General features: G+C 42.7%; 1 protein-coding gene across 2 annotated transcripts; it reads right to left on the bottom strand.

The window, feature by feature from the left end:
* Nucleotides 1-35: 35 nt before the first annotated feature.
* Nucleotides 36-18,563, bottom strand: pxnb (paxillin b). Of its 2 annotated transcripts, XM_068605284.1 has the most exons (11): nt 18,405-18,563; nt 8,296-8,504; nt 7,920-8,005; nt 7,683-7,822; nt 7,430-7,613; nt 6,508-6,622; nt 3,058-3,219; nt 2,797-2,970; nt 2,634-2,715; nt 2,370-2,518; nt 36-2,243 (listed from the first exon to the last, which is right to left on the bottom strand). In XM_068605284.1, exons 1-11 carry the CDS (start codon nt 18,415-18,417, stop codon nt 1,977-1,979), a joined length of 1,581 nt encoding a protein of 526 aa, XP_068461385.1. In that variant the 5' UTR covers nt 18,418-18,563; the 3' UTR covers nt 36-1,976. The 2 variants fall into 2 exon arrangements, with proteins under 2 accessions (XP_068461385.1, XP_068461384.1); XM_068605283.1 differs by lacking the exons at nt 36-2,243; nt 2,370-2,518; nt 2,634-2,715; nt 2,797-2,970; nt 3,058-3,219 and adding exons at nt 3,226-3,779; nt 3,908-4,174; nt 5,108-6,400.
* Nucleotides 18,564-18,677: the final 114 nt, after the last annotated feature.

Consider the following 18,677-nt stretch of genomic DNA (forward strand, 5'->3'; position numbering starts at 1 on the left):
CAAATGAAGCCCTTGTATACTATTTAATAACAAAACTGAATTTATTTGCTTAATCAGACTAGATGCAAGGAATATCACTATTCATTAGGACTGACATTCAGAGTGAAAAGAACAAAAAGATGAAAAGACACAATCACAACTCAAATAAGGTATGGCTTTGGTTAAATAACACTCTACTAAATTGATTTAAAAAGACAATTGTTACATGGTATCTTAAATAGAGTGAGAAAAGTTGTAAGGCTCTAGAAATCCCTGAAGAAGACAAAAGGCCCGATATATCTGCTGCATGTCATGATCCCGTGTCGAGATCCAACCTGGTGGTCATCCAGGAGATGCTACTCAGATGCTGAGGGAAACGAGTCATCAACTGACCACCAGCTTCTCTCTTTTACAGCCATAGTTTTTCAGCGGACTCATACATGAAAACATAACTGCGGACCATTTAACTGTTTTCAGTATTTTGCTGAATTTGCCAGTGTTTTTAGACATGTTACTGATGAAATGGCACAGAGAGACAGCCTTTTACTTCAGAAATACACACTGACGCTGAAATACAAAGTTGGTTATCCACAGTTGCAGAGTCATTGGAATATCACAGGGACATTTTCTCATTTCAAAATTGTGAACATTCATCAGCTTCTCAATACAGTAATGATACCAAACATATCAAAATATCTTCGCTATCCCTCCTCGCCAGCCCTCTTCTTTGAATGAGTGGTTATGAAACACATGTACATGCTAAGCATGCCAGCGTTTTGCTTACATTGTAGCTGCATTTGATATTTACAAAGATCATGTCAGGATGTACCTCGAAACACTAAGAGATGCACAATATACTCCCAATATCTTTGTGTGATTCCACTTCACTGTAAGAGACACAAATATGATTTCAGATTGTTCTCTCTTTTCTTTTTGTGAAAATACAAGGAATGATTTGGTAGCAAAAAGACGCAAAGTTTGTTCAAACATCTGTGACCAAGACCAGCTACTAGAGGATGACTACATACTGAACTTTGTCATTGACGAGCACTGTGAACATATTCATTCATGCGTTTGCGTTTTTTTTTTTTTTAAAGATGTGGTTTGTCACTATGATTTTGAAAACTGTAAGATTGATTCGTTCAGTTCAAACTCATCTTTGTGACATTCTGGTATCAACACATTATTTTTTATACACAAGTGTTTTCTTGAAAGTGTAAACACGCTAGATTTTTCACACATACAAAATAATTGTGAATGCTGATGCAGCCCATTTCCAGCCAATACTACAGTAATATTATGGATTAATCCATCTGCTCTTTCCAAATTTACACCATGTGGGAATAAGCTTTGTACTCGCCTCCGTTGCAAGTTACATTGTAATGTTAAAAAACAATAAGTCACCGCCTCCCTGCCATAGGCGTCTGATTTTTATGGTTTCAAAGATGACATGCTCAACCAGTGAGCAACATGTCAAACATGCCTAGTATTTCATGAAGTTCTACAGTGTTCAGTAGAATTTCACCACAATCTAACAAGATAAAAACTAAAAATATTTGAAAACAGAAAATTACAGCTTTCTGCATGTTGAAAATATCCAACACATTTCTTCGGATTAAGAAAAAAACTTTAGTCTTGTATATATCAGTGTTAAGTTGAAAGAAAACCCCTTGTAGTGTCACCTTTTGAGTATATTTGCATCACACCTTGGCCTACTGACAACTCAAAACCTACTGTTTAAGAGCCTCAATGCAAAATGCATAGCTGGCAGTCCGAAAATAGGGACGTTTTTCAGAAAGGACAAGTTAAAAGTATTTTAGCAGAGACTGTATGCTGCTTCAACCCCATACACATATCTAATCCATACACACTTCCAATGTCTCTATCAGAATACAGACAGCCTTCTTTGAAACAAACATAATAAATCCCATCTCCACCCTACCTGTGCTAAAGATGCTTTAGACACTGATCTTAGCTCTGATCCATAGCTGTTCTCTTTAACTGAACAGCTTGACAAAGCAGCCATGGCAGTACGGTTTGTCGTTTTGTTCTTTAAAGGTGCCTTTGTTGAGTTGTTTCAGGCAGAAGGCACAGACAAAGTGCTCCGGGTGAAACTTCTTGGACATGGCTGTGATACAGCGTCCCGTAATGGGCTTCTGACAGCCGGAGCAGAGGGAGCCGCGGCGCTCGTGGTAGTGCACTTCACAGTAAGGCTGGCCATCATGCTCAAAGAAACTTCCATTCACAAACGGGGTGAAGCACTCCTGTATAAAAAAACAAGAGAGGGCAGAGGAAGATGTGGTTAGTCTGGAGCTATTTCTTATACAAAATATCCAGCCTATAGCAGGTAAATACAATAACACGAGTGACAGAAATGACGAGATACACACCCTGCAGACAAAACACTCCGGATGCCAAAGGCTGCTCAGCGCTGAGATGTAGTTCTCCAAAATGGCTCTGGCACAGCCGCCACATTTTGGTGCAAACATGTCAAAGTAATCCTTCCTGCAAAAGGCTTTTCCATCCTTTTCATGAAAGCCTTCATAGAAATACCAAACAGATTTTATTAAATTACCACAGAAATGCAAGCGGAAACTATTATTTGTACTACTATGAGTGGACTGTAGAAACAAAAGTCACACCAATCACAATACCTTCTGGGCCAAAGAAAGATCCACACTGAGCACAGAAGAAGTGTTCAGGATGCCATGTCCTATCCAGCGCCGTCACGACTTTCTGCACGGACATGACAACACGTGTTGTTGGCAGACTGTAATCTACAACGGACATGACCACATATGCACAGCAGTGACTTACGTCCAGTATGGGCCCGTTGCAGTAGTGGCACCGTGGCGAGAACAGGTTGTGGTAATCTGTCTCACAGTACGGTTGTCCTTCTCGCTCAAAGAAGTTCCTGGAGCCGATCTCCTCTTGACAGTGCGTGCACACAAAGTGTTCAGGGTGCCACGTGCGGCCCATAGCAGTCACCACCTAGACAAACAGAAAAGTGAATTGTACATTAAGTACATTGAAAATTATATTATCAACGTATTATCATCTTCTAAAAAGGTATCTCACCTGTCCCACAATCGGCTTACAACAGGCTCCGCAAACTCCTTTAGCTACTGTCTGTACACCCAGTTTGTTGAGGTCAGACTGCAGGCTACCAAGCATGTTGTCCAGCTTGTTGACCTGCGTCGGAGCCCCACCAGGACCGCCGCCCTTCCCTTGGGCCATAATCTGAAATTATTCAGTTATCATATTAGTTATGTGTTCAAGATGTGCCCGATAAACACATTTAACAAAATTAAAGTTAAAATAAAAAAGTTTTACATTACAAAGAGTAAAACATGTAAAGCCGTGAAAAACAAGATGGGATAAGAGACAGGGGTTCATGCCTGCATTGGAGGGAAGATTGGGTCATACTCTGTTTGGCAGCCTACTGACACCAGGACTTTTGGAGGTATTGGTATCACTGGCTCCACTGGTGGAGGGCGGTATGGGGTTTTAAGAACAGGAGGAGGGGACTCTGGTTTGGGGGCAGGAGATTCCTGAATTGCGCCTTGTGGTGGTGTGGCTTTTATAATCTGCCGAGGTGGGGGAAGTGGCTGCTGGATGTGTGGAGGTTGTGTAAGTGGACTGGGAGGTGGAGGGAGGGGTGGCGGTGTAGGGATAGGGGGGTGCGGTACTGGGAGTAGTCGCCTAGGTTCCTCTATAACAGGAGGGCGATGAAGGGCGGGGGGAGAGAGAGGTGGGAGCACCCTCCTTACAGGGACAGGTGACTCTGTGGGAGTTATGACCTAAACAAGGAGAAGAGAAAAACAGAGAAAAGGGAAGGAGCACAAGGAGAAAAGTGTGTAGAAAACTATAGGTGAATTCATTGGGAATATAAATAATTTAGAAAACTGTTGAGCACACTGAAGCCAACCTTGTCGACCTCACTGCCGGCCCCATCGGGACGGAAACGCTGAGGTTTGCATGCGACGATGACACTCTCGGTCAGCCAATCATCGGAGTGTTTACGCCGCCGCTCTGAGCGGCCGATCCCAAACTTGCCCTGAAGCTCCTCTATGAGGCGGTCCTGAGAAGTGTTCTTGTTTACAATGATGGGTCCCATCTTTCTGCGCAGGTGACCATCTCGGAACATGGGGTGCACGTTAGGAGTCTCCTTAGTCCGCCTAATCACTGATTTTATCTAAGAGGGAATGGTGAGCATCTCATCATACGTCCACACTAAACATAATCCAGCAGAAGCAGTTACAGCAGAGCTCTGAGGCAGCAGGTGAGTCACACAAATTTAGATTTAAAAGAAATCCATAGCAGGCCAGGATGCTGTGGTCAGTGGGCTCAGAGTCACACTTCATGCACGTCTTGCATGCTTATGTCAGGTGCCTTCAAAATAAAAACGGCCATGAATCTTCCTCAAAGCCTTGCTAGTCTCTCAACAACCACACCAACAACTGGTAAGATTATAAGTGCCATGCTCAGTACTGGTACTGCCAATCAGGGATATGCAGTATCAAAGCAAAATATCTTGGTCACAAAGAGCATCCCTATATTCAATCTACCGTCTATCCACCTTCTATTCCACTAGTTTCTGTCTGACGATGCATTTATAAAAAATACTTTTTCATCTGAATTCTTGCAGTTTTTTTAAAATATATATACATAAATTAATGTTGTCATGTATGAAAAGGTAAAGAAAACAACAATAAAGTAAATACTGAAAGCCTGCTTGGTTGTATGTGACCATTAACCTTCATTCCTACTTTAAAATAATATAAAATACAAACAAGCACAAAACCTTTCATAGTGTAAACAATTATTTAACTAGTTCTTTTAGCCCTAGTTGATTGTGCTGAAGAAGATTTGAGAGATGATATGGAACGCTAACAAAACAATCCCTGTTTTAATCGGTCTGATAATAAATAACAAAGTGTGAAAAATATACTAGTGAGCAAACTAGCAGATCAATATTTGATATCATGTTTTAATTTTTCATCAAGAACTATGACAAACCCTCTAAGCAGAGGCTAGCTATTGTGGAAGCATCCGTCTCTGCAGCAAGAGCAAAACAATGTGAGCAAAACAAGCCCATGTTGTGTCAAGCAAGAGGGGAGATGCATACATGTCCGGAAGCAGAGACTCGGTCTATAGTGGGAGTCTGCAGCAGAGGCAGGTCCAGGGCAACGTCAGGGGTACCGGGGCATGAAGACGGGGTCATGGACTCATCCATCCAGCTGGCCTCTGTCAGCGGGGTCATGCTGCCATCTGTATACGGCCTCTCGGTGTAAGGCGTCATGGTGCCATCCAGTCCATCATGGAAGGACATTGACAGCTCTTCATCAGCCCAGTCCAGATCTCCATTCCCGTCAGTCCCTCCGTCCACTGAATCGTCTGTGATGGTGTTGGTGGCGCTGGTGAAAGTGTCAGGCTGCACACTGTTTCTGTCCATAGGCAAGATGAGCTCCTCGTGCATCTCCTGCATTCCTCTGCGTAAACACTCTGCCTCCATCATCAGCTGTGGTTCCTCCAGATGTGCTGCTGAGTGATTCTGTACAAAACTCATTGCCAGCAGCTTGTCTAGTGCCTCGTCCAAAGAGGGCTCCACCATGGGGGGCTGCTGTGCAGAGGGGCTGGCTCTCTGAGGTGCGGGGGCCGACTCCAACAGCTGTCTGCTGGTGCTAGTGAAGTCCAGTGGAGAGGGGACCATAAATGGAGAGACTGGAGATGTTGAGGATGTTTTTGAGGGAAAATGAGCAGAATGTGGAGATACAGAGACAGCTGCGAGGATGGGTGAAGGAGTCTTTGGAGCCGAGAGAGGTGGGGTGAGGTTTTTAAAAGGAGGTGGAGTAGAGAAATTCAAAACAATGTCTTGAAAACAAGCAGATCCCCTACTCATAGTCTCAGGAGCATAAGGGAATTTTGCAACAGTATTTGAGGGTGAAAGTCGCTCTACAGATGGACTAGAGGACTTGGAGGACTTGTGGTCCAGGACAGTGTTAACTGACGTTAGTGATGGGGTGGTGGTGGCATTGGAAGGACTTGGGCTATTTCTCCAAAGATTGGAGTTAGAGGAAGCAGCTTTAGAGAGGACAAGCAGAGACTTGGTTTGGGATGACAGCATGGTGGCAGACACATCTATCTCCAGGTCTAGGTCACTGGCTGCAGAAAGCGAGGATATAGGGCTGTGAGGACAGAGACGGTTTGCATGGGGCATTGACATGCCACCATCTCCTCCATCCTCGTCTATGTGCAGCTCAAGACCAGTAGGCAAAGAGAACAGAGGAGAGGCACAGGCGGACGTATGGGACAGAGTAAGGAAAGGAGAAGCCACTGGGGTGATGTAGGAAGAGGCTGGAGGAGTAGGAAAGCTGGAAGACGCTCCTGCTGGGTCCAGCAGACAGCCCAAAGAACTGGGCTGAAGGACATAGAAGCATAAGCAAGATAAGATAAAGAGGACAGAGAAATGAACAGAAATGTGTGTTTATTGAAGCCTCTCCAGTCGTCACACTTGCTGCTCTGTACCTTGAAGTCAGACAAAGAGGCCATCAGCTCGTCTAGCTCTCTTGTGGCACAGGAAGCTGAGATTCTGGCTTGCTGCTGAGAGGGTGTGTCCAAATCGCTGTGGTGAGCAGAAGAGCTGGGAAATACAAATTATAATATGAGTTGTAATTACATGCAAACATTGAAGCTTTACAAACAGCAGACGACTTACTGCCAGCTTACTGCTGGCATTCATGTACGTTGTGAGGAAGTAAGGTCGGTCATTCTGTGTTCCTGATCCTAAAACATCAGAAAGACAAACCAAAACTAACTTGCAACCACTTTGATGCCACCGTAAAGCTGGATAAATAGTCTTAGTAGTCTGAGAATATGCTGGCAAGAAGTCAAAACTGCCGTATTTAACATTTTAGAAGAATTTAAATGAAAATAAAGGGAGACAAAGGACAACGGGCCAACACAGTCTTCCCACTCTCTCAAGCTGATCATAGATTAATGCAAACACAGCTGCAGATTTAAGTTAAAACAAGCTAGCAAGCATGCTAATCAATTGAACAATATTCAACCAATTAAAACTTGTTGGAAAGAAAGCAACGTTACGTAAAGTTATCCTCCGTGCATGTGACGTGACTTGACTTGGGGATGTGTTCAAAGCATTTCCACAATATAACCGAGAGCAGCCAGTTCAAAATGCTCCAGTCAATAAACTACCATTTGAACGTTAATATGATCTTGAACATAAATTGGCCCTTTCGAATAGCAGTGTGTTCCGTCTTGGGGAGCTCTGATTGATAGAGTAGTCGTTCATTATCGGCGAATGTGGACTATTGCAAATGTGGTGTTTTGGGGCTCTAATGATGGGATGTACTGTTCAAGCCTCAACTCAAGGTATCTGCTGATTTGATGCTTTTCACCCTGCCTTGAAGTGGGAGACAGATATAAACACCTGGGTGAAGGCACTGAACCCTCCAGCTCATCCAGCAGACTCTCCATGGTGGGCCGCGTCTCTTCCAGCCTCGTTCCATTCCTCTTGGGTTTCTCCTGAGGGGGAGGGCTCCCCATGATGTCAGGGGAGCTGCCGTTCTCGTAGTGGGTGATGCTGCAGGACGGTAACGGCGGCGCTGCCTCCTCTGTGGAAACAAAACAGTAAAACTAACTGCGCTCACTACAAACTGATAAAGCTGGGGCTTTGCATGTACCTGTAGTGGGGAAGGAAGGGGAGCTCTGTTGCACTGCGTTGAGTTCCAGCAGCAGTCTGTCGAGCTCTGAGAGGTTACTGCCCATGGCAGAGGTCATGGCTGCTGTTGATGAATCTACTGACTTCTGTTTGTTTGGAAAACTGAAGTGGAGACAGACAGGGACAACTGCTAATAGTAACTACCGGTTAAAGAAAATGCCAATGATACATACAACATTTTAAGCGTGTGACAGGATACCTGTAGACGTGGTCCTCTTCAATGTGAGACAACGGAGAGCTGCTACTGTCCCTGGACCATGAGTTCTTCTGGGCTGAACCTAATGACTACAGAGGACACATCAGTGAGACGTACAAAGATAACCTGAGCAGAATTTCCACATAACGTTTGAGTTTTCTGATGAGTTTGATATCAGAGATTGTGATCACAACCACATAACTATACATTGTACTTAGTCAAATCTTCTTTTTACATCTTTTGAAACCAAATACAATGCGTGCCGTGTCACTTTCTTGTACTTCATGGTTGTTAAGCACTTTATGACAAACCTGTTTGTGGAATGGCTTCATGGAGAAACCTTAGTTCATGAGATATGCATGGTCACACAGCGACATACCTGCTGAGAGGAGTGGTGGGAGTCCGGCTGATCTATCAGGGACCCGTTCAGAGCCTCGGCTGAGGGTGGAGGAGGGACTGGAGGTGGGACTGACACATCCTGGTAGGAGTGTCCTCCACTGGGGATGGAGTATGGGGTCTCTTCAGGCAAGAACACAGGTCGCTTTGAGATGTGAGACGTAGTAGATTCCAGGTCGGCCAATAACGCATCTGAAAGAATTGATAGTTTAAGTTTTTAGAATTTTTTGTTGCAAAATGCACTTACAACCAAAAATAAATGTTGTACTTACCAAAAAAGAAAAAAAGTCATACCTTAGTTGCACCAGTTGTGCCGTTTGAATAAATAAATACAATCTTCATATTTATTACTCTCATTTAAACAACAAGCTTGATCATATTTAGTAATGCCTTGGATCATTGGAGCAAATACACCGGCGACAAATTCCTGAACTGTTTTCACAAAATATTTCAACCGGCAAACATGGTTGCGCTGGAGACCAATTCATTCTTTACTGGGTCGTTGGGTGCTCTGAGGCGACTACCGACTGTGGTGTCAGGCCGTAAACAGACAATGGCAGCGTGTCTGAGTCAGTCTCTCATTCCAACCCATCTCCAAAAAAAGCTTTTTCCTCAAGCGCAGATCATTCAACATAAAGGTTAAGCCCTGTGACAAAAACAGCATGGTACAGTATATCACCAAGCTTAACTTCATACCGAAACCCATTAGGACTTCATAAAAAATCCCTCTGAAATCCCCAACATACTTTTCTTGATCAGTTCACACTATAAATACAATGAGACAATGAGAGCTACCCGTCTTTGAGCTTGATCTGTCATATACCCCTGGAAGTTATGCATGTCTTTGACAAGTCCCTGTTTTATGAGAATCAGTGTGAATTTAACAAGACACACTGATAAAAATGGAAAAGCAGACAAACAGAAAGTGTTTTTGAATCCAGTCCAGGGTTGAGGGGCTACAGTGTTACCCTGCTGAGTGTTCACAGGAACGCAGGAGCAAAATAGACTCTTACATCACACAATCCATCCATTCTCAGCCTGTCCAGAATAGACGCAATCACCGACTGCATACTGTTACAATACAGCAGCTTGGAATGGTACGGTAGTCTGTTTCAAGGAGTAACCGCACTTTTACACTCGAACATAAGAGAAGCAAGGTCAAAAACTGTCCAACTGACCACTTGCCAGAAAAGGCTTCTGAAATACTCTACATTTTTAATCTGTTCATATATGAAAACTTCCATTTCTTGTCCTGAATAGGAGAGTTTGATTCTTGATGTTTTTACATTAAAAAATATAAAAAAGTTTACTTTTTCTGTTAACTGAATCATCCTACTTCTCTAAATACTCCACAATTTTTTCACACATGGTTACATTTATCTTATCAGCAGAAAAGTTTATATTTTTGTTAAAAGTAAAAGCTGTAGTACAGAGAGACTTGGATCAAGTCTAACTGCACAACACTGAATACTCATAAAGTTGCCCTACTTTTCCTGTGAAAATAGCACACACTGCCTTCATACCATCCACAATCATGTGACCATGAAAAACATATGCACAGAATATCTGGAAAATCAAGTCGCCGCTCCTTTTTTAGCTTAGAACAGACAAGATAAGTTTGTCCTCCGTCTGTGTCAATATGAACAGATCTCACAACAAAGCCATCACAATGCAATAATATAATGAAACAATAAAGCCTGTAATCCAAGAATACATATAATAAAAAAATAGTATTTATACTCACATTATTGTTTCCACCTGCTGTATCTGTAATATCTTCCGAGCAGTATTACATGCGTGATTATGCGCATTTGTGTGTGTGTGTGTGTTTGTGTGTGATTGTGTGTATGTGTGTGTAGCAGACAGCAGTACAGACAAAGATACTGTGAGCCACAAGAAGTAATAACATGTTGCCAGCCTTATGGGGGAGTGGTTTGAGACACAACATTGGGTGACATTATCCTTTCAATAAAGGCATTCTTTTAGTGCGCCTTTATCCTAATGACTAACACTGAAAATGTTTCTAATAACTGCATTCGATCTCCTTTAAATATGCACTTACAAATGAATATGTTCACTATAATTGTAACTTTACACATCAGGCTTAGGTCTGTTATGTTAAATTGCATCTAAAAGCATGTGACTTTAAGTTTAAATGTTCAACTCAGATGGTCTGCGATAAGTTCCCACGAGGAGTGTGATAAACTGGAGACTCACATGTCAGACTTCCACTATATTTTGCAACCAGTCTTCGGACTAAAAGCAGATCCAGCCCAGAAGCTAAACGTTTAAGTCATGAAGTTTGACGTAAACCGCATGGGAGCACACGCCTATTTAAAGCAGTAAGCTCAGTGTGTAGCCCATGTCTGTGCAAATGTGCTGAAATATCATGACCAGCTCAAAATAATCTGCACCTGGTGCTGACATGTTGAACAAGGTCTTGCTGAAGTTGACTTTGTCACTCATAAAACAAAGCCTCCACATAGAAAAATACCACAGCTGCTTTTGGAACAAAGGTGATTTATATCAAATACAGTGTAGGATTTAGATTTACATTTCTCTTGGAGCTTAGAAGATTTTAGAAGCTGTCAAAAATAATAAAAGCCTTTAAAAAAGACTAATTATGGAAATGTATTTCTAGAAGGTCCGTTCTGGCTTTGACGAAAAGGACAGCCATATTGCCTCAGGCCTTCCAAAACACTTGTGGACAGAGCCAAGATTATGAGACTTAGACTATAAAAGTGTCTGTGCACTCATTATAGCCCCTGCCACCTGCTGATCCTACACATGTGTGACTCAGGCGCAGGCCCTCAAACTCCAGAGTCCATCTCAACAAGGGGCATCATCACCGTTAGACTCACTGTTCCATCTGCAACGTCCAAACTCGTTTTTAACAATCAACTAATTGTTGAGTAATGTTTGAAGCAAAAATGCCAAACATTAGTTAGTTCTAACAATAGTATGTGAGCGTAAACTTAATATGTTTGGATTTTAGACGACTGGAACAAATCAAGTGATTTGAAAGGCGTCACGGTGGTCTTTGGGAACTTGTAAAACTTCTCCTTTTATTAAATATTAAAAAGGAAAAGAAAATGATCTGCAGATGAAACAATAACATAAATCATTGTTAGTTACAGCACTGATGTGGATGGCACTATAATCACAATGGGAGATGCACCACAGAAGATTCTGCTATGTTTATATCAAGATAAAGAAAGATTCAAACAGGCCATTTACAGGCCATTTAAATTTAGCATCTGAAAAGTACAATTTCTAAATCCATAATTCACAGCACACATCCATTTGTAGACTTCCACTGATCAGCCTGCAATGAACACACACCACTCCATTAAATGCATCTCTTAGCTATCATTTTAATGCAAGTCATAAAAGGATAAAGATTGAAGATGCTATGGAAATTGTAGTTTGCTTCACTAATTTCTCCTGAGGAGGGCAGCATTGAGTTTGGCATAAGTACAGACAACAAGCTTTCATCAGTCTCAAGACAAGTTTGGTTCATGAAGAGTTAGAAGCATTAAGAATGCAATAGTGCTCTTTAAGCCAAGTAACAGGCTAATCTTTTCCATTTCAGACAGGGGGTAGGAGCCACAGTGGACAAAGTCCAATTCTGTTCTAACAGCATCCTGACTCAATAGCCCATTGTGCAAGGTCTGGAGGAATAAAGCTGTCATCGAAAGGATATGACTGGGACTAATAACAAGATGAATTTCATCAAACGCCAGTCAACAATACAACAGTGGCTCACTCTGTCCGGGGAACCATCTGTGGTCACACTGTGGTAACTAATCTTCATTACGTTCAACAAACAACTCAAGTTGTGTGGATACTGTACACATTCTTGTGGCAGTGGGTGCATGTACAGTCCTGCCTGTGCACATAACCCCCCCCCCCCCCCCGCCGCCCTCACACCTACCCAAGGCCCTGCCACAGTCCTGTAGTGTTTATCAGATGGGAACGAAGGTGCATGGGGAATTCCACACATTCCTCTGTCCGCTTCTGAGAAAGAAAGCAATTAGGCAGCGACATGGGGAAAGTGGCTCTGAGAGGGGTGCATAGCATATGGTTGCCCTAACCATGAAGCATCATTTAACATGCAACCTGTCTTATCTGCAGACAAAATTATGCTTTGTGATATAATCTACTCAAGCAGAAGAAACATTCCTACTTAACCTCAGGATTTTAGGTACAAAGCCTGTGAGGAATGTGCTTGCATACAAAATAACATTTGTCAGTCCAGAAAACGAAAATAATGTGTTGACAATTACAGGACCCGGTCCACTAACTACTGCATGCTTTGAATTCCAGGATAAAGGAGATGTCAATGTTTTTACTACCCATTTCCCACAGAGCATAGTGTACAGTGCAGGCGGGCGGGCGGGCAGGAGGGGACGTGAGGGTGGGGATGGGGGGCAGGACTGTCTAATCTTTCTATTAACATGTGGGCAACGGTGATAGCCCACCAGGGTCCACAGCTCACCTGTTTATAGCCACGGAGCAAAAGAGCAAGACTGGCCACAGGCCCAATAGCGAAACCCTACCCCATCAGGCCAACCCAACACGATATTTATATCAAACAGGACAGACGGGGGCCAGGGAGAGGTGGGTGGAGAGGGAGATGCCAGTGAGACAGGCAGGGGAGGCTGGGTAGAAACCGGGAACAGACAAACAGAGGGAATGTGAGTGAAAGAGAGAATATCGACCAGCAGCAAACAGATTAAATGATGAACCAAGAGAGAAATATTTAAATAAATGTTGTGCTTTTACAGATGGCCACACATTGGTACACTAGGACACACAGATTTATACAGACAAAGAATTAATGAGTGTAATAGCATACCCTCCGAAAGACAGAAGCATCTTAGGGTGATTACTTCAAAATAAACATACCCAAAAATACACTGCCAAGCAGCCCGATATTCGAAAGATGACACGTCCCTTGAGAGAACGCTGGACCAAAATAAAAGCACTTCCCCAACAGACTAGTAAATCAGATGACAGGGGAAAGTCTGAAGACTGACACCCAGTCACTGAGGACTGTGTGCCATCGAGTCAGCTTTTGTGCCATAAAAGAGTAATCGGGTAGATTGAGGAGGATCCTCAAAGAAAGGCTGCCTTGTCTTTCGTCTCTAAGACACTGACTGAAAACACCAAGCTGTGCTCCGAACTAGTAGCCTTCCTATAGAAGAACAGAAAATTGAACAGTCATCAGTTAAATCCTGATGGATTTAGTCACTGGATAAATTATTGACCAATCTGCTGATTATTCTCCTGACTGCATTTGGTGCTTAACATTTCAGAAAATAGTAGAAAATGCTCAATACAATTCCCTGAAGCCAAAAATGGAGTTGAATAGTCTAAAAATAATAAGTTTATTATCATGGAGGACGAAGAAAACATTCATATTTGAGAGGCTGGCACCAGAGAATGTTTTATCACTGAAACGATTAATTAAGTTTTGAAAAAAAAGATTCTGATACCAAAATGATGAGCAATAATTTTGCTACTTGGCATGTCTTGGAATACTTTGAATGACGGCAGAATTGTTTTATTTTGTAAACAGAAGTGAGATATCCGGCCCTGCTCACAGACAAGAAGCTCCTCTGTCTATGAACATGCCCCACGTGTCTCCAGCTCCAGTAATGCTAGAAGAAACCAGCAGGGACTCAGATTCCTACTGCATTACCCAGACCTGTCAGGAAAATAATCAGCACTGCTTTCTGAGGCAAGGGAGCAGGGAAGGCGTGAAAACAGCATGACAAGAGAAAAAGAGTATAGGGTCGCCACAAAGTGAAGCCACAGTGTAGTTCGACAGCATTTAATAGGGAAAATGCTGTTCTGGCAAAATCACACCCACCGAGGGCCCACAGCTGCCCACTCTACCAAAGTTTGCTGACCTCCAGCATTCACTCTGCTCATTGTTTTTCTCCTGTTTCCTCAGGATGTGAGGCAGGGTCTGTTGCCTAAGCGATGAGGTCAGCCATGCAGCTCTCTTCCCCAGACTCAGAACAGGATGGGTGTGGAGCTCGGCAACAAGACTGATTTACAGCCAGGAGCTTCCCTTTAGCAGAGCAAGTTGAGCCCACTGGTTAGAGGCGGTATGCACTAACCTTGCAGCTCTCATGGGGTGATGAAAGCTCGTCTGGTAACACTAACTCTGTGCTGCCGACACACCAGGACACAGAGAGCACATAAGACCTTCTAAGATCTTTTGGTATGCTGGGCAAACGCTGTAAACATTTAAGACCACGCTGCTTCTACAACAGCCAACTTTTACTTCTGTTTGGAGAGTAAGGCCTGACTCTGCAAGGTGATCAACTGATAATATTACAATAAATCTAACAACACTGCTGTGTGTTTACAAAAGGTACTACTGTCAGGCCACACAGCCTCCTCCCGTAGATTTCTGTGCAAAATAAAGACTGAAGCCCACATTGCTTTGAAGACTGTCTGCATCCAAAGAGTAAATAGTACCTGTGTTTCTACTCAGGGGGTTACAGGAGTTAAACGGTTTGTGCCTCGGTAAGCTAACGCACACTATCTGTTTCCTCGAGTAAAGTTAAGTAAATCACGATTACGGCATGTTCAACATTGCACATGACATGACCTTACTTATGTACAGTACAGATATATTACAGACTATTTCTGCAAGTTAGCGTTACAAAGTTAGCAAGCCTGACTCTCACTACGGTAGTTATGTTATCGTCTGTATAGGAGACAGCAAAATATTAAGTGGCAATAACACATGTGTGATGGTGTTGTATGAAAATACAAAATTCTTGTTTAAACAGTCTATCAAATACATACTGATTCTGACTGACTCAGCATGGGTTCCCCAAACTAGTTTAGTTGTAATCTGCTTTAAACACACAATTATTTAGGAAAATGCTTTACGTAAGAATAGTATCAACTGAAATATTCAAGGTATTAAAACTTTATTATGACACACTGTAAGACAGGGATAATAGTGCATGATATTCGTCAAATTACCATAGTGAACCTCTAATTTTAGGATCCCTTCAGGGTTTAGTGTACTTGGCCACATGACCGTGTCAGTAATTCGGCCCTGGATTTCATTCATTGGTAATCCATGAACAGAGAGACTTTACAACCTGTAGGAAAGTCAATCATGCTGAAGTGTTATTCTCACTTTAGTAATCGCCCTCTAGCATGATGTGTGTCTGTGCTAATCCAATTTCTTCCCCGTTAACCTGCAGACATGGAACACGGCCTCCACAGTACAGTGAGGTCAGTCGGCCTGAATCTCACACAATCCTGAGGAATTCACAGAGAGCGGAGCTGAGCTTCATACCACTCAAACATGAAACCCAGGAGCAGGACAAGCCAGAGGACAGTGTGTCATATGTGGTCTAAGGGTCACATCTGGGTGAGGACTCGTCCCCTGGGCCACATCAGTAACAATAGTGAGGCAAGAACTGGCTGCAATGGGCTGGACTGTAAAAGACTAATCAGAGTAGACCTTTGGAAAACTCTGACTCAGAGGAACAGGCGGGAAGAGGGCTCGCACAATGCTGAGGGAATTCCCTTCCTCGAATGTTAAGCAATGTGATGAGATCAATATACACAGAATGAAAAAGACGGGAGAGTGTGATCAGGTTTCCAAACAGCTCCAAGTCGACCTGTCAGTCATCAATGATCCTCAAGACGAGGCCCGTGAGGGCTTGTTAGCGGGGGGTTTAGTGAAAGTACAGAAAACCAGTCATTAAGCATTTACAAGCATTTACTGTGGTTTGTTGTTTCATATTTAGGGAGGAAATGGGAGGGGTTTTCAACATGATGTGGACAAAAAAGTTTAAATCCTGAGACTGGACAATTTAACTTCACGGCTGTGTGATCGTCAGGCTCCCAGACCTCTAAGCTCAAGAAGTTTTTGACAATCTATAAGTGTATTTACCACAGGGCCCATTTTAAGAACCGACTGAAAGGGACAGCCTCCCTCTGGTGACAGCATGCACAGGGCTGAGAGTAGTGGTACGAGGTGAGTCATGACCCAGAGAGTATTTGGCCTTGGACCCCGACACAGAGTGATGTTCAACATTCCTCAGCAGCCTCGCCCCCTCCATCAGCCTGCTGCTCAGGCTGCTTCAGTGAGATGGCAGGCTCCCTCTCAACCAACAATCGGCTCTTTCAGTGGCCCTCGGGAGATAGAGCATCGAATGTGCCCTGGAGGTATTCTCAGACCGGGACAAACTCAAAATGAGGCACGTCGTCTGTAGTGCAACAGATACCTGACAGAGGCTTAAAAAGTGGTTTACTCTGAATTAGCAAAGTAAATATAGCAAATTGACCAGCTGCTGAAAACTACAATAACCAGAATTAGAAGTTCAGAGGTTCAATGCCAGAGTTCAAGGGCTGATGAACCAAAGAAGTGACTGGTAAGTAAGGCACAAAAACCAGATGGAGCTGATAGATGGCACAGAACTTCACATATAATCAATGCTGGTATTGGATTTAGGGCAGATAAATTGTACTTGTCGTGCTAAAAGATCAGCTGATTAATCGATTGACAAAAAATTATTGGCGACAATTTTTAGGAGAAGAAATGCCAAAAAAAAAGCTGGTTTCAGTCACTCAAATCTGATGGTTTGATGCTTTTCTCAGAATATACTGCATCACTGTGAGTAAAATATATTTTGAGTATTTTAACCATTTGTCATGTAAAACAAGCGAATAGAAAAATGTTCTTTTGTGGGTTCACAGTGTTTAAATGGCCTTTTTAAATATTTTCCCATTTACTTTGTAGACTAAACGTTTGTTGAGCAAAGAAATCCAACATGTTAATGAATAACGAAAACAAGTTAGTTATTCACAGCCCCAATTCACACTTCTACCATAAAAAACACCAAGGAAATCATCGGAATTTGACCTTAATATCAGCAATATAGGTAATGTGAACACTTCCACTTGTTAATAAATCTAGCTTGTTCCGAGAAAATGTATCTATTCTAACAGCAATGTTGCCAAATAACCAAACATGATCAGAGGTCATCTTCTATCCTAAAAAACATGACTATTGTGTAGTAATAACAACTCAGCCTGTGAACTTCTTACTTGTACTATTGCTGGTAAAAGTTTATTTATGGCTCTATACCACAGGATTTAAATCTCAATGTTAATGTTTATTCATCATAATACAGGCAATTGTGCGGCATGAGGGTTTTGAATCCCTGTTATTCAAGGACCCAGCTAGACCAATCTAGTATTTAAAATCTTCCTTGTACCAGAAAACAACAGGATAACAGCACAGGGTCAGGGTCCTCCAACATATAAATAAGATCTGAGCTTTCTTTTTTTTTTTCCTTTTATTTAAGGTTTGGCTTCCACTAATCACATATCACAGTATTTTTCACACAGTCCAATTTCCAGTTTTTTCTAATGTCCTAATCACATTTTTGTCTCATGTATCAAGGCTTTCCGATAATTTCACAAAAGGACAACAAAGTAGATGGTATGGTCACTAATTAAGTATTACCAGCAGTTCTACTCCATCAGACAGGAGATACATTATAAGCCAGCCCAGCCAGGGTTGAGCTCACATTGTGCTGCACCGAGCAGTCTAAATGGGGAGGCCTGTTGACTCCACCACTTCAAAGCTGGAATGAATAGCCTGCGGGCAAAAGTTGAGGAGGTAATGTTGAAGCGCTGTGTCAAAATGTCAGCCAAATATCTCCTCCCTCTGGCACACGTATTGAAAAAAAAGTGGTTTGTTTAAATGTGCAGGACAGCGTCTAATTATGAGACACATTAACGTTACTACTACAGAGGAGGAGAGTTTAAAAGAAGGTGGTAAAGGCTAACGATGCCCAGCCGCTAAGTTACTACGATGCTTTCATAAATCAAAGAGGGTCAAATGTGGCAAACATTCACTCAACTATATTGCACTGCAACATTTTTTTGGCAGAAACAAGGCAGCATTTTGCAGAGCAAGGTGACCCAGAAACTGTCTTTTGAACATAAAATCTCGTCGTCACGTTTCGTCCTCCACCCCGCTATCCGCTCCTCATTGACGGCCGTGGAAAAACAAAGCGTTTTACAAACAACTTCATAACTTACCTAAGTCGTCCATAGTGGCTGCCTGACTTTGGCCTGTCTCAGTTTTATGTTTGGTAGCTTCTCAACTTTACGAAGTCTGCGTTTCGCTCTCCAAACTTCCCCACTGTCTGCTGCTCTGGAAGTTGGTCAGGATAGCTCTCGTGAACGCGCTGCAATATGTGCATGTGTACTTTAGCGAAGCGCGCGCTCTGAGTGAGGCTCAGTGATGAGCGACATCTAGCGGCCAGAAGCCGGAATTACACAAAGGGACACAGATCAGCCAATTGATGCGAC

This window comes from Clinocottus analis, unplaced genomic scaffold (assembly GCF_023055335.1).
Source record: "Clinocottus analis isolate CAN_PGR_092001 unplaced genomic scaffold, fCliAna1.0.p SCAF_7, whole genome shotgun sequence".
In the NCBI taxonomy this organism is placed as follows: domain Eukaryota; kingdom Metazoa; phylum Chordata; class Actinopteri; order Perciformes; family Cottidae; genus Clinocottus; species Clinocottus analis.

Bases quoted from the DNA above. Each gene is read 5' to 3' on its own strand.
- pxnb (XM_068605283.1), bottom strand. The intron at 6,401-6,507 runs GTACAGAGCAGC...TATGTCCTTCAG, and splicing joins CCTCTTTGTCTGACTTCAAG to CCCAGTTCTTTGGGCTGTCT. The intron at 3,780-3,907 runs GTTGGCTTCAGT...CTCCTTGTTTAG, and splicing joins CCGGCAGTGAGGTCGACAAG to GTCATAACTCCCACAGAGTC.